The following is a 14,439-nucleotide window of genomic DNA, read 5'->3' as shown; positions in this document are numbered from 1 at the left end:
GAACATAAATTCTAATGCATTACCTCTGGAGTCTCAGCAGGACACACCATTCCCCACAATGTATTATGCAACTGTCTTGGTTTTGCTAGCTTGCCATCTCTACCAATGGAAGGATTTAAACAACACAGGTGAGAAAGAGTAGATGCAAAAGTCAGGCAGTTTAAATACCTAGAAAACAATAGCAAATCTTTAAAGTTTGGGCATTTCTGTTACTCACACTATCGTGTTTTTGGCAAATACTAGAATGAAGCAAAGTCATATTTTTACATATAATCCACTCAGTGTTCAACTGTCCCCATCCCTCCTTTCTCCATCCTGCCCTGGATAATCTTATTCACCCCTGTAACTTAACTGACCCTTATAGCAGGGATGGCAAATACATGACATATAGTTCTAACATACCACGTAAATGTTTTGTTTATGGTCTATCTCCAAGCACTAGGATGTTAGTTCCACAAGGGTGGGGAATTTTATTTGTTTGTTTCATTCTCTGTTGGATTTAAAGAATCCATTTGGGTCATGTAACCATATCAATAAATACTCTAATAACTAAAATATACTCCACTTTCTAACTCTGTGACTAGTGTTTGGTCTACATTACCTTACTTCTCTGCAGTCTTAAAGACTCTGGACAATTCAGGACAACTTTAAGAATATCAATTACTCCTGAGACAAGGATCATCAATGGAAAAAATTGATAAGGAAATGCATATTTATCTAGACTCAACAAACCTTTCCACAAAAATAGTAACTTCACAGTGGAAGAACCTAACAGATGCCACTGTGAAGTTAATATTACCAATAATGGGACAAAATGACACCCTGTGACTCCTGATGTGATGCCCTGGGAAGTACACAATATGATCTCTGTATTTGTCCTGCCAAAAAATGCATAAATTGAATCTAATCATAAGGAAATACGGAAAAGCCCAAATTGAGGATATTCTACAAAATAAATGGCCTATCCTTTTCAAAAATTTCAGTGTTCTGAAACACTGAGGATAAATACAAGGGAAGACAGGGACTTACCTGGTGGTGCAGTGGTTAAGAATCTGCCTGCCAATGCAGGGGACACGGGTTTGAGCCCTGGCCTGGGAAGATTCCACATGCCGCGGAGCAACTAAGCCCGTGCACCACAACTACTGAGCCTGCACTCTAGAGCCCGTGAGCCACAACTACTGAGGCTGCATGCCACAACTACTGAAGCTCACGCCCCTAGAGCCCGTGCTCTGCAACAAGAGAAGCCATCGCAACAAGAAGCCCATGCACCGTAACGAAGAGTAGCCCCCGCTCGCTGCAACTAGAGAAAGCCCGCGTGCAGCAACAAAGACCCAAAGCAGCCAAAAATAAATAAATAAATAAAGACAAGGGAAGATAAAAAGAGACTAAAGAGACATAAAAACAACATGCAATACATGATCGTGGACTAGATTTCTGAACCAGAAAAAAAAATGCCATTAAGGACATGATCAGCACAACAGGCAAAAACCTGAATAAGATGGCAAAGCTAACAGTGTTGTATCAAAGTTAAATGTCCTGATTTGGATAATTATACTACAACTGGGTAAGTGAATGTCCTGGTTCTTAGGAAATATACACTGAAGTATTTAGGATTAAAGGGGCATGAATGCCTGAAACTTACTCTCAAGCGGTCCAGAAAAAAATAAAACGTATATATAGATAATAGAATCCTAAAGTAAATGAGGCAAAGGTAACAACTGGTGATTCTGGGTGCAGAGTATAGGAGGGTTATCTGCAACTTTCCTACAAATTAGAAATGATTCCAAAGTAAAAGGTTTTAAAAAAAAAACGGTATCAACTACTCTTTTTCCCTTTATACTAAATAGCGCCAGACTAGTATGCTTTTATGGTTTTCCTTACTACTCTTTCTTCTTGTTGATGTCAATGAACTCTGGCTGCCTCTAGGTTTCATGTCTATTTTACAGAGAATTGTCAGGAGAGAAGGCAAGGCAGGGCTGAAGGCTTGCACTACACAGTAAACAGCATGGGGTTTGCAACAGCTAAAATGATCTTCAGAGCAGCTTTGTACTGTGTTTTAGGATTAGCAACAGTCAATAACTTTAAATCTCATGAAAATACTATGAATACATTTTGCTTGTGCAATACCATTTCCATCATCTCTGGATCTTCAAAATCATAAATAATATGCTCTGAAATATCTCTGTCAGACACAAAATCTAACGCTCTAAAAAAATTAATGATGAAAATGTCTGGGTTAATATATGGTAGGGTTGCCACAATGTGCTGACCAATAGCACTCTTTTTGCACCCTAGGAAAAAAAACATCATTAGAATATGAGGACACAGAGATCGTAGCCATATATAAACATCATAAGAACCATTTCATATACATGTTCATTATATGTATTTCAAAAGAAGCATGCCTCTCATATTTTAAGGAACGTCCTATGGCTGCTTTTCAAACCAATGGAACAGGTTTACTCATTTGATGGACAGACTGGTCATTTGGACCTGAGAGAACTTGCATTATCTACTCTCTCTGTCTGCCAAGATCCTCTAGAATTCCCCAAGGCTGGATTTGGAAATGACCTTTGGCTGCAAAACACAGACCCCCAGTCCTTTCCCCCAACCAAAAAAATTAAAAACTTTGGAAGAAAGAAAGAAATGAGGGCAAAATAAGAGAGAATATGGATAGACAAATGTGGGAAAAGCTAAGCACAAAATGAAAAATAAATATTAACTCTTAGTTGGTCTGTGAGGTATCTCCACATACGAACAATGTTTCAAAATTAACAAACAGCCTCTCTCATATAAGCGTCTCTTTTCCAATTTTTCCCCCTTTAATTGCAACACAGACAGAAATGAAATAAAAGTTACTAGCTTACACTGCATTACACAACACCTGGTTTCTCAGTTTTAATCAAATTTCTTTCCTTCAATATCAAATTCTATCTTCTCTTGGCCTCATAACCCTACATTATCATGGTCCATCTAATAAAAGTTTCTGTTGTCTTCCTCCTCCTACTTCAGGCCTTCTTCCTTAGAAACCTTATCCCATCTCACGGATGTTCAGTAACAACTTTACATAAAGGATATGCAAATCTTCATCTTGATCTTTTTCCTGTACCGTCAACCCTCATGTCTCCAATTGCTATTTCATTCTTTCGACTTAGATACCAATTATTCCATTCAGTCTATTATTTGTTTCATCAAAAAAAATTTTCTGAATAAGCAAAACATTAAAGCAGAATGCCTACATCATGCACCACCCAAAATCTTTTGTCTAAAAATGAACTCACTAGGTTCACTCTAAAAACCAATTCTTGGGAGTTCTCTATTTTATCTAGGACCTCAGAGTAAGAACCATACAATCTTAATCGACTCATTCTCATATTATATCAAATTTATCACTATATCTGTATGATTTTCCTTTCTCTGCCACTAATTAATTCATTTTGCCCATAGCTGCCATGATAATCTGTCTAACATACTGGGTTCTTACTTTTGCCCTCCATAATCCAGGCCAATGCTTATCAACAAAAAATGCACATCACAGTCACCTGGGGATCTTTTCCAAACCCTTGTGCTTGGGCCCCGTTCTACCCCCATTCACAAGTAAAAACCATTTTAATTCTTTAAAACACCTATTCTACACGGGATTTTAACTTCAGGCACTTAAACATCTCTGATGTTCAAGACTCCTTCTTTATAAAACTTATAAAAGTGATATTAGACTCTGCAGAACTGTTTGTAAGAGCACAAGACTGGAAACCTAAATGTCCATCAAAAAAGAAATGGTTCAAAAAATTATGCTACATCTACACATGGAATATCACAGCTCAAAAACAATGATCAACTGCTGATCTAAATATATTTTTAAAGGATACCAGCAACCTTCAAACAGTGCATATGTTATGCTCCCATTTATAATTTTGTGTTAAGACTATTTCTGGATGGATTCATGAGAAATTATCAAAAACAGCTACCACAGGACTTCCTTGGTGGCGCAGTGGTTAAGAATCTGCCTGCCAATGCAGGGGACACGGGTTCGAGCCCTGGTCTGGGAAGATCCCACATGCTGCAAAGCAACTAAGCCCATGAGCCACAGCTACTGAGCCTGTGGTCTAAAGCTCGCAAGCCACAACTACTTAAGCCTGCGCACCTAGAAGCCTGTGCTCTGCAACAAAAGAAGCCACAGCAATGAGAGGCCCACGCATTGCAACCAAGAGTAGCCCCAGTTCACCGCAACTAGAGAAACCCTGCGCACAGCAACGAAGACCCAACGCAGCCATAAATAAACAAACAGCTACCACTGGGGAAGAAATCTGGGGATCAAAGGAAGACTACTTTTTATAGTGTACCCTTTTTTGTAATTTTTTGAACTATTTTAATGTGCACATGTGCCTTATTCAAAACAATTTAATAAAAAATGTACATGAAATTAAATAAGAGTTGATTACAACAAATTTCCAATACAGTTGTAAAGATTAAATCAAGCAAACTGAGTAACATAATTGGCACATAGCAAATATTCAAGAAATGCTAGCTGTTATTATATTACATTATTATAAGCAACATGCCTAGGGTAGGCAGCTACTAAGATAGTGCTCGATGATCCCTGCCTACTATTACTGCCTTGTATAATCCCCTCCCTTGAGTATGGACTGGATGTGCTGACTTGCATCTAATAAATAGAACTTGGTAAAAATGATAGGATGTTGCTTCCAAGATTAAGGTATAAAAAGATGGTGATTTCTAGGAATTCCCTGGCAATCCAGTGGTTAGGACTCGGCGCTTTCACTGCCAGGGCCTGGGTTCAATCCTTGGTTGGGGAACTAAGACCCTGCAAGTCTCGAGGCGCAGCCAAAAAAAAGAAAAACAAGAAAAAGGTGACTACCATCCTGCCCTTATGCTCTACAAATTTTCTTAATTACTCTCTCTGCCAAAGTGAGCTGCCATGTTATCAGTTGCTGTATGGAGGGGAGCCAAGCGGCAAGGAACTGATTCCTGCCAACAACCATGCAAACGAGCCTTAAGATGATGACTGCAGCCCAGACAAATAACTTGACTGAAGCCTTGTGAGAGATACTTAGCTAAAGGACCCAATTAAGCCACATCCAGAAACTGTAAGATGATAAATGTTGCTACTGGAGTGATTTATTACACAGTAGTAAGTAAATAATAAAATACCTAGCATATAACACTGATAATATGCTCCAGAAAAACTTTTTGACTAAACATGCAGTCTGGTAACTTACAAAACTAGACCAACAGGAATAAACCCAAACAATATCATGTAATAGTCCATACCTGTCCTCCTCTTGCCAGCATGCTAACCCAGATAGTGGGTCAAAAGAATTCTCCAGACATGATCTACACTCTCCTGTGTAGGCATATTTAGAATCCTTTTTGGCAAACACAAAGGTTGTGTTTGTTGCCATTTTCTCTTGACCAATCAGAACCTACATGGACAATAAAAGTTACAGCCATAAAACCCACAAGGTCCTTGAAGTAGAAAGAAGCGTGAAATCTGCATCTTAATTTAATCTCATCATACAGGCTCACTGAAACATCAATTCTTGAACTTTACAAACTCCATTTTGCAAAAATGCTCCACAGAAACATACAAGTTTGAACAACTGACCAAATTTCTAGTGCGTATTATATACAGCTAAATAAAACTTTGGTTTATATAAATTCAGCTGTCACCCCCCTAAATAATTCAACTACCACTTTCAGATTATTCTATAGAAAAGCTTACTTTTTAATTTCAACTTTCATAATTTAAATCTTAATGATAATTGTGTAATTTTAAAAAAATAATGCTACTAGGGCTTTCCTGGTGGTGCAGTGGTTAAGAATCCACCTGCCAATGCAGGGGACATGGGATCGAGCCCTGGCCCGGGAAGATCCCACATGCCGCGGAGCAACTAAGCCCGTGCGCCACAACTACTGACCCTGCACTCTAGAGCCCACGAGCCACAACTAATGAGCCCACACGCCACATCTACTGAAGCCCGCGCACTTCAGAGCCTGTGCTCCGCAATAAGAGAAGCCACTGCAATGAGAAGCCCGCGCACCGCAACGAAGAGTAGCCCCCGCTCGCCGCACCTAGAGAAAGCCTGTGCACAGCAACGAAGACCCAACACAGCCAAAAATAATAAACAAATAAAATAAATTTATAAAAATAACGCTACTATACCTTTTCTGATCCATTAATAATGAAGTAGCCATCAGGATCCAAGAGGCATCCATGTAACTCACAAAGATCATGATCTGCTAAGCCATTTAGTAGACAGTAAATTGAATGCAACATAACTGGAACTTTACCAATAAAGGTTTTCTGATGCTGCATCTGAAGTTGTTCTTCACCTTCTTCAATGACTGTTTCTGTTATAAAGTGGAGCAGAAAATAAAAGCAGATCACAAGTTAATAGTAAGGTAATTGTTAAAACCCTCAACTGGTTAAAACTGCATTTTCTAAACTGTATTTCAATATCAGCTGCTGGAATAACTCTTTCTTACGTGAGATTTCTTAATCTGGCTTCACGTGGCAACACTGGTGAAGCAGCACCATCTCTTATGGGCTTGGAGAGGTAAAGCTGTTCAAACTTCAGCAAATATCTTGGCTAAAATGAAACCAAAAAACATGAAGAGGGTGAATAACTTTTTTCCATAAAACTTTTGATGATTCCATTTAAACCACCATTAACATTTTGAGTAGAAAAAACTCTATAAACCGACTAAATCAATCCACTTTAATATGGGTACTCTCCAAAGTCAACAGCCATATTTCACAGACATAAAGTTTTATACTTCATCACTTTCTTAAGGTGTAAGACCAAAAGCAACATTTATCAAGAGTTAATGTATCGCAAGTAAGTAAGACTATACACGTATCATACGCTCTGAATTTATATGAAACAATTAAAATGGATTTGCACTAATGATCTACACAGCCGTTTCATGTGCCCTCTCCTTCATTCAGGTCAGAAGTACAGTTACCAGGAAAAAAAGAAAAGATAAATTTGGACAATTAGAACTATACTCTAATCTCATCAATAGAACATAGAAAAACTAAACCTAACTCTTCAATTAAACATAAAGAAAATCCTAATTACTACTCTACATAAAGGACTGAATACTTCTAGCCCTGGCTGACTATAGCTCAGCCCTTAGCAGAAAAAAAAAGTTTTCAGTAACATATCTATTTGTTGCCCAATAAAACAAGACCCACGAAAACTTTCCAATTATAAATGGATAGTGTATTTCTCTCTAGATCAATTCTCAGAGGAGGAGAAGATGAGAGTAAGCAGACCATTAAAGGTAAATTGTTGACACCCAAGCTTCCCAAACTGGAGTAGGAAAAAAGCATAGAGAACTGGTGGTGATAATGAGTCAAATGGAAGCCAGCCATCCAACTACTCATTTCTACTATCACTCTAGTATAGGACATTATTATCTGAAACCCAAGCTATACCAAGATTTTAATCTGACTCCAGCCTCTCCACGCCAAGTAAACATGATCTCCAAAGTAACCTTTCTAAAATAATGCTTCATGCACATTCTTTGACAATCTTTCCACAATTCCCCTTGACATCCAATGACATCCAAAGGCTGTGACAATCTGGTTTCATCTTATCTTCTACTAATACCTATCAAAAACAAATCAAACCAAAAATCATATACTGTTATAGACCCTAAAATCTATCCCCAAGCCAAATATTGATATACCAAGTATTTATTTGCTGAAATGATTAAGTATCTTTTCTCTACTAAGACAAGTCCTACCCTGCCCTTCAGAGTTAAAGTCCCTCCCATCTCTTCCTGTAGGCTCTGATATACCAGCTTGAGACATCTCTTCCTCCATAAGTACTTATGACACTGGCACTTTGAAAATGCTACATTATAATATTGTTGTCTCTCTTGTTTTGCAAAGACCATGAAGAGAAAATGCTCTAAGTATAAAAAAGGCATTTTATGCCCATTTTCCAACACAGTGCCAGAAGTGCCAATTATTTTTGTTCTTAACAGCAGAAGTCTGTGCAGCACCTCCAGCCAGAATGAGAATAATACATCAGCCCTTACAAGATAAGCTACAGAAAAGAGGGACTGAACTGGCCGGAAGTAATATTCTCTCTTTCTGTCTAATTCTATTTCTGGGGCTCTCCCTACTTCCCCTTGTTTTTCAGTTTTCCCTGTCCCTCAAGGCCCATCATGCTGCCTCTCTACTCAAAAACTAGGGTCAGTCATTATTATTCATGTAAAACTAGATTCTAAAATTATAGCCTTGGGACTTCCCTGTTGGTGCAGTGGTTAAGAATCTGCCTGCCAATGCAGGGGACATGGGTTTGATCCCTGGTCCGGGAAGATCCCACATGCTGTGGAGCAACGAAGCCCATGTGCCACAACTACTGAGCCTGTGCTCTAGAGCCTGTGAGCCACAACTACTGAGCCCACGTGCCACAACTACAGAAGCCCGCATGCCTAGAGCCTGTGCTCTGCAACAAGAGAAACCACCTGAATGAGAAGCCCGTGCACCGTAACGAAGAGTAGCCCCTGCTGACTGCAACTAGAGAAAGCCCCCGCGCAGCAACAAAGACCCAATGCAGCCAAAAATAAATAAAGTTATATAAAAAATAAGTTAAATAAAGTTATAGCCTTGCTATGATTTTAACAATGCTAAAAAAACATGCATATGAAAACAGAGACTACAATGAACTTAGAAAAATTAAAACAGCTAATATGATTCATGGTTTTCCTTTATTATATCTTCTATTGTTATGATAATGTATTTCATGCAACAAATAATCAAGGGAAAAAGTCCTTCACATACTTTTTCTTTTATGATTCCTTACACTGTAAAAGAAAAAAAGTGAGGTTTTTCAGAAGCAATATAACTATTTCTGGCTTGCTTCTCTTAGTAGTCTATCATATCTCTGAGTTCTGTCTTACTGGCTATTAAATACTTACTATCTGAATAAGGATTAGGGTTTTACATTACTTGCAAAAATGTATCTCTTCATTAGTAAGAATAAATCAGGAGCTGATTGATGATACTAGAAGAACACTACTAAAAACACCTACAGACCCTCTTCTTTTTTTTTTTTTAACTGTTAGGCCAGGTGAGTTAAGGACTGAAATTTCAAATCAATACTCTTATTTATGTTACTTTATTAGAATAACCATTTTACTGGTTCTTCAACTTCTCTACTAGCATGCTGTTTCCGCTTATAGGTCTATAGGTGGAGCATCTTCCACAATTCTTTGAATAGACATCTGAATAAACTCATCAAAAGCATCCAGCTGTTGTCTGACCAAGCCTTTCTTGTCAAAATGGGAACTGGAAAAACAGTTGAGTTCATAATCAGTTACAACTCAGTGATGTTTTCCAGCATATTTCCCCATTTCCATTATTATTAAATTCAGTAAATACTAATCATTAAATACCAACCACTCTATATAAATCATTACAAAAAATACTATGTGGTATCCAAAAAAGGAATAAGTCTAAGAACGCTTTCTCTGTAGAACTTAGTTAAATTTGGGGGAAAGAGACATATTGGTAAAATAATTCAAACAGAACTTAAGAACTATAAGAAAGCCCTAATTTACAAATGTCCTTTATATATCAATTTCATCCAATATGTTTGAAACATTTCTTGAAAAATGCGTCTGAAGATAAAAACTAAAGAAAATGCACAAAGATAAAAACAAGTATGACAACATGAATGGACCTTTAGATAATTATGCTAAGTCAGATGGAGGACAAATACCATATGATTTCACTCATATGTGGAATCTAAAAAAAAAAACCCCAAACCAAACCAACCAACAAACAAAAGAACAGAAAAACAAACTTACAGATATAGGACAGATTAATGGTTACCAGAGGGGAAGGGAGTTGAGGGGTAGTTGAAATGGGTGAATGGGATCAACTGTACGATGATGGATGGTAACTAGACTACGGTGGTGATCACTCTGTTGTATATACAGATGTTGAACTATAATGCTGTATTCCTGAAACTTATATAATTTTTAAAAAGGATTAAAAAAAGATAAAATAAGAACTCTAGGCGGGGTCTGCAGGGAGGAGAGCGGCCGGGGTTGGTCAGGGCGCATGCGGCCGGTGGCGCCTGCACGACCCGGTCCCGGTTGGTTCGGGGCTCCGGCGCCCCGCGCCCGCCGGCCGCGCGCCGCGTCCCGGGCCGCCGCCTCAGACGCCACTTGTGGAATTCTTTCCCCCGGCGGCTGTAACTTTAAACCGGCCTGAGCGAGGCCTATTTTTAGTCAGAAGCCAGCCACCGGAGAATGGCTGTGGAGAACGCTGAGATGGAGGGCCAGCCCGCCACTTGAAGATTCCTCACCAAGTGGCCGGGAAGGACCGGCTTGACCTAGGAATCCTTCTTTGAGATTTCAAGGTTCTGTCGCCCCCTTCCAGGGTTGGCCGGACTGGTTGCTGAGGGGCTTTTGACTGAGGGTGCTGCCCGAGCCTGGGGAGCTGTACATGAATGAACCGCATCGCCTGGCCTCAGAGCGCTGACTCTGAGGCCACCACGCATGAGCCCGGGCCACCCTCCTGCAGAAGTCACAACAGGAGCTCCTTAGGGACCGGCTTGTGGTGGTGAGGAGCCAGGAGATGCATGTAGGTGCCAAGTACCGCCAGGCCTCCCTGTATGTGGGTGACCTCCACGCGGATGTCACCGAGGACCTGCTGTTTAAGAAGTTCAGCGCTGTGAGGCCCGTGCTGTCTATCCGCATCTGCAGGGACCTGGTCACCTGCCGCTCTCTGGGCTATGCCTACGTGAACTTTCTGCAGCTGGCAGATGCCTAGAAGGCCCCGGACACCACGAACTTTGACCCTATAAAGGGCAAATCCATCCGTCTCATGTGGTCTCAGCGTGACGCCTACTTGAGGAAATCTGGAATTGGGAACGTGTTCATCAAGAATCTGGACAAATCCATTGATAACAAAACCCTTTATGAACACTTTTCATCTTTTGGGAAGATCCTGTCCTCCAAGATGATGAGTGATGATCACAGCTCCAGGTGCTATGCGTTCGTACACTTTCAGAACCAGATTGCCACCGACAGGGCCATCCAGGAGATGAATGGGGCACTGCTTAAGGACTGCAGGCTGTTTGTTGGCAGATTCAAAAGCCGCAAAGATCGGGAAGCTGAGCTCCAAAACAAAGCCAGTGAGTTCACCAATGTTTACATCAAAAACTTCGGAGATGACATGGATGATGAGAGACTGAGGGAAGTTTTCAGCAAATATGGGAAAACCCTGAGTGTTAAGGTGATGACAGATTCCAGTGGGAAATCCAAAGGCTTTTTGGCTTTGTGAGTTTTGATAGCCATGAGGCTGCCAAAAAGGCTGCTGAAGAAATGAATGGAAATGACATAAATGGACAACTGCTTTTTGTAGGCCGGGCACAAAAGAAAGCAGAGTGACAGGCTGAGTTAAAGCAAATGTCTGAACAGCTGAAACAGGAAAGATTTCGGCAGTGCTGGGGGGCAAAACTCTATATTAAGAACCTGGATGAGACCACTGATGATGAAAAGCTACGGAGGGAATTTTCTTCATTTGGATCAATTAGCAGAGTTAAGGTAATGCAGGAAGAAGGGCGAAACAAAGGGTTTGGCTTGATCTGCTTCTCCTCTCCTGAGGAGGCCACTAAAGCAATGACTGAGATGAATGGCCGCATCTTGGGCTCCAAGCCGCTCAACATCGCCCTGGCCCAGAGGCTGTAGGAGAGGAAAACTTAATGCACCAGCCAGTGTTTGTAGCAGCTTGGGGGATGTTAGTGATCTCTGCCTGAATCCTCCTCAGTAAATTTCAAATCCCAACTGATGGGTGCTTAGTTTAGTAAACATTAGGATCGAAGGTTTTGTATACAAAGCTATTTATTTTTCTTTGGAGGAAAAATAAGTGAATCTTAGAACCTCGGTTCTTTTTATAGAGGCACACCATCTAATTATAATATGGTATATTTTTCTGATTTTGATGTAGTGCTAATAGCAATAAGTATAATTAGATATATTTTTACTGCATTTTGAACCAACTGAAGTGTGGTAATTATTTGCATTTATTGCATACTTCTTATTTTAATAATATTGCTAGCTTCAATTTCTTCCATGAAAATATGCCCAAAGTAGTTCTTATACCCAAGGATTGCAAAGTAATTTATTGTTACAAACAGAAATCTTCTAATTTCTCACCTATTTTTTTTTAAAGAAACCAAAGTTTAAAAATTGCTACTACAAACTCAATATCTAATTTCATTTTGAATTAATGTTTAAAATACTAGGAAATAGTTGAATTTCCTTTCAATTTATATCCTGAAATGGTGTTTTTCTGATGGCTGAAATTAATGATGGAGTTTTTTAATGTTGCCTACAAACCTGCTTTATAGGATATTTTACTGTTCTTTCCATTGGTTGACATAATCCAGGTGCTTGCTGGTTATCAAAATTGTGACTTGAATAGTAAAACCTTAACTTCCACATTTCTTAAGTTATAAGCCTATATCATTTCAGGTCAAAAAGTTGGCCTAGGGGCTTCCCTGGTGGCGCAGTGGTTGAGAGTCTGCCTGCCGATGCAGGGGACACGGGTTCGTGCCCCGGTCCGGGAGGATCCCACATGCCGCAGAGCAGCTGGGCCCGTGAGCCATGGCCGCTGGGCCTGCACGTCCCGGAGCCTGTGCTCCGCGATGGGAGGGGCCACAACAGTGAGAGGCCCGCGTACTGCTAAAAAAAAAAGTTGGCCTACTCTTAATTCTCTTCATACATATACAGCATAAAATTATGCTTTAAGTTTTGAACCAGGTACCAACATTACAAAAGTCATATATAGAAAACACAGACATTCTCTTTAACAACTGTGTTTTCTAATCTCTGTTATATGTTGTAACATGTAGTGATATTGTCTCAGGGTTCAAAACAGTAAAAGTTTATGAACTCCACGTCTCCTTTATTAGACCTTAAGAGCTATGTAACCTATGAAGGCTCACTTTTAGCCTTGATTGATCAGAAGTTCGCTAATTGATTTTCTGATAAATGGAAGTTGTATCACTTAGGCTGCTTTCCAGCATGATTTTTATTTCAGTCCCATTCCCAGATCTTTTATTCTCTTCTGCCTTTCCTCTATATTACTCAGCTCCTCTATACTTTTTAAAAAGGGTTTTATTATACTGACTTTTACTGTGTGCTGTTTGAAATCCACTTCGGAAATAGATGCAAGAGTTATTTATTTACATTTAAGTAATTACTTTTTTTTTTTTTTTTTTTTTTGCGTTATGTGGGCCTCTCACTGTCGTGGCCTCTCTCGTTGAGGAGCACAGGCTCCGGACATGCTGGCCCAGCGGCCACGGCTCATGGGCCCAGCCGCTCTGCAGTATGTGGGATCTTCCCGGACCAGGGCACGAACCCGTGTCCCCTGCATCGGCAGGTGGACTCTCAACCACTGTGCCACCAGGGAAGCCCTAAGTAATTACTTTTAAAATTCTGATTCTCTCATACCAAAGGTGTCTAAAAATAGTTTTGTTGTTGTTGTTTTATTTTTTTTTACTCTGCTTTGTTGTTTCCTGTAACCATATATTCAAGTCTTCTGTTTCATATATTACCAGTACAAAAGAAATATTAAAATATTTCCGTGGCAATACTTTAGCTATGAAAGAATGAGAAAATCTGTTTGTTTTTTTTGTATGAACTATATGTATATTCACTGTACATTTTCTAAATTTAAAATCTCTTTAGACAATGAAAAAATTATGGACAATGAAAAAATTACGGCAACACATAATCCTATTATGCAGACAGATCTTCTGTTAACATTTCTTGCATCTCCTCCCAAATTTCTCTATATTTATACACATGATTTAACAAAAATGGAATCATGCTATAAACCTTGCTTGAAACTGCTTTCTTAATTTGACAATATGCCATAGTCAACTTCCATGACCACAAATAATTATTTGCACTATAATTTTAATGACTTTTATCTTTCCTTTAATGTTTGTACCATAATATAACAATTTCCTCTTGATAAACATATAGGTTGCTAGATTGTTTCCTCCCTTTTTTTTCCTCTATCATAAACAACTTGGAGATAAACACCCTTTGCAAATTCTTAAAAGCTGATGTATATAATTATTTTCTTCAGAAAATGTATGATTCATTGGAATTAACGTTTAATATTTAAATTGCCCAAATGCTGTTCAGAGATTTGTGCCACTTAATATTTCTGCTATGAGTATGGAGGATTGCTCATTTCCATATACTCTAAGAACAAACGATTTTGTTTAAGTTGTTGTCTGATTCAACATGACATGTAAAAACAAAATATTTCGTTGTTATTTTACTTTTTTATCACCTCAAAAGTTAAACAGCGTTTCTTATTAAAAAAAACACAAAAAACAGAAAAACCCTCTATTTGAATGACCGTGAAGATGATGA

At 39.2% G+C, this 14,439-nt stretch overlaps 1 protein-coding gene and 1 pseudogene across 2 annotated transcripts in view; one reads left to right on the top strand and one right to left on the bottom strand.

Moving 5' to 3' along the window:
- LOC109548827 (DNA-directed RNA polymerase II subunit RPB2-like) overlaps positions 1-14,439 on the bottom strand; it is a 35,932-nt gene that overhangs the window by 7,927 nt on the left and 13,566 nt on the right. For both annotated transcript variants that reach the window (XM_073805304.1, XM_073805305.1), the window contains exons 3-6: positions 6,508-6,611; positions 6,185-6,372; positions 5,293-5,444; positions 24-168 (exon numbers count right to left, since the gene is read on the bottom strand). In XM_073805304.1, the coding sequence (XP_073661405.1) occupies positions 24-168; positions 5,293-5,444; positions 6,185-6,337 (450 nt within the window). In that variant the 5' untranslated portion in view covers positions 6,338-6,372; positions 6,508-6,611. The remainder of the gene's footprint in view (positions 1-23; positions 169-5,292; positions 5,445-6,184; positions 6,373-6,507; positions 6,612-14,439) is intronic.
- LOC117312334 (polyadenylate-binding protein 4-like) lies at positions 10,622-11,736 on the top strand (annotated as a pseudogene).

The sequence above is a fragment of the Tursiops truncatus genome, chromosome 5 (assembly GCF_011762595.2).
Source record: "Tursiops truncatus isolate mTurTru1 chromosome 5, mTurTru1.mat.Y, whole genome shotgun sequence".
NCBI classification, from domain to species: Eukaryota; Metazoa; Chordata; class Mammalia; order Artiodactyla; family Delphinidae; genus Tursiops; species Tursiops truncatus.
This window is presented reverse-complemented; position numbering and strand designations above follow the sequence as displayed.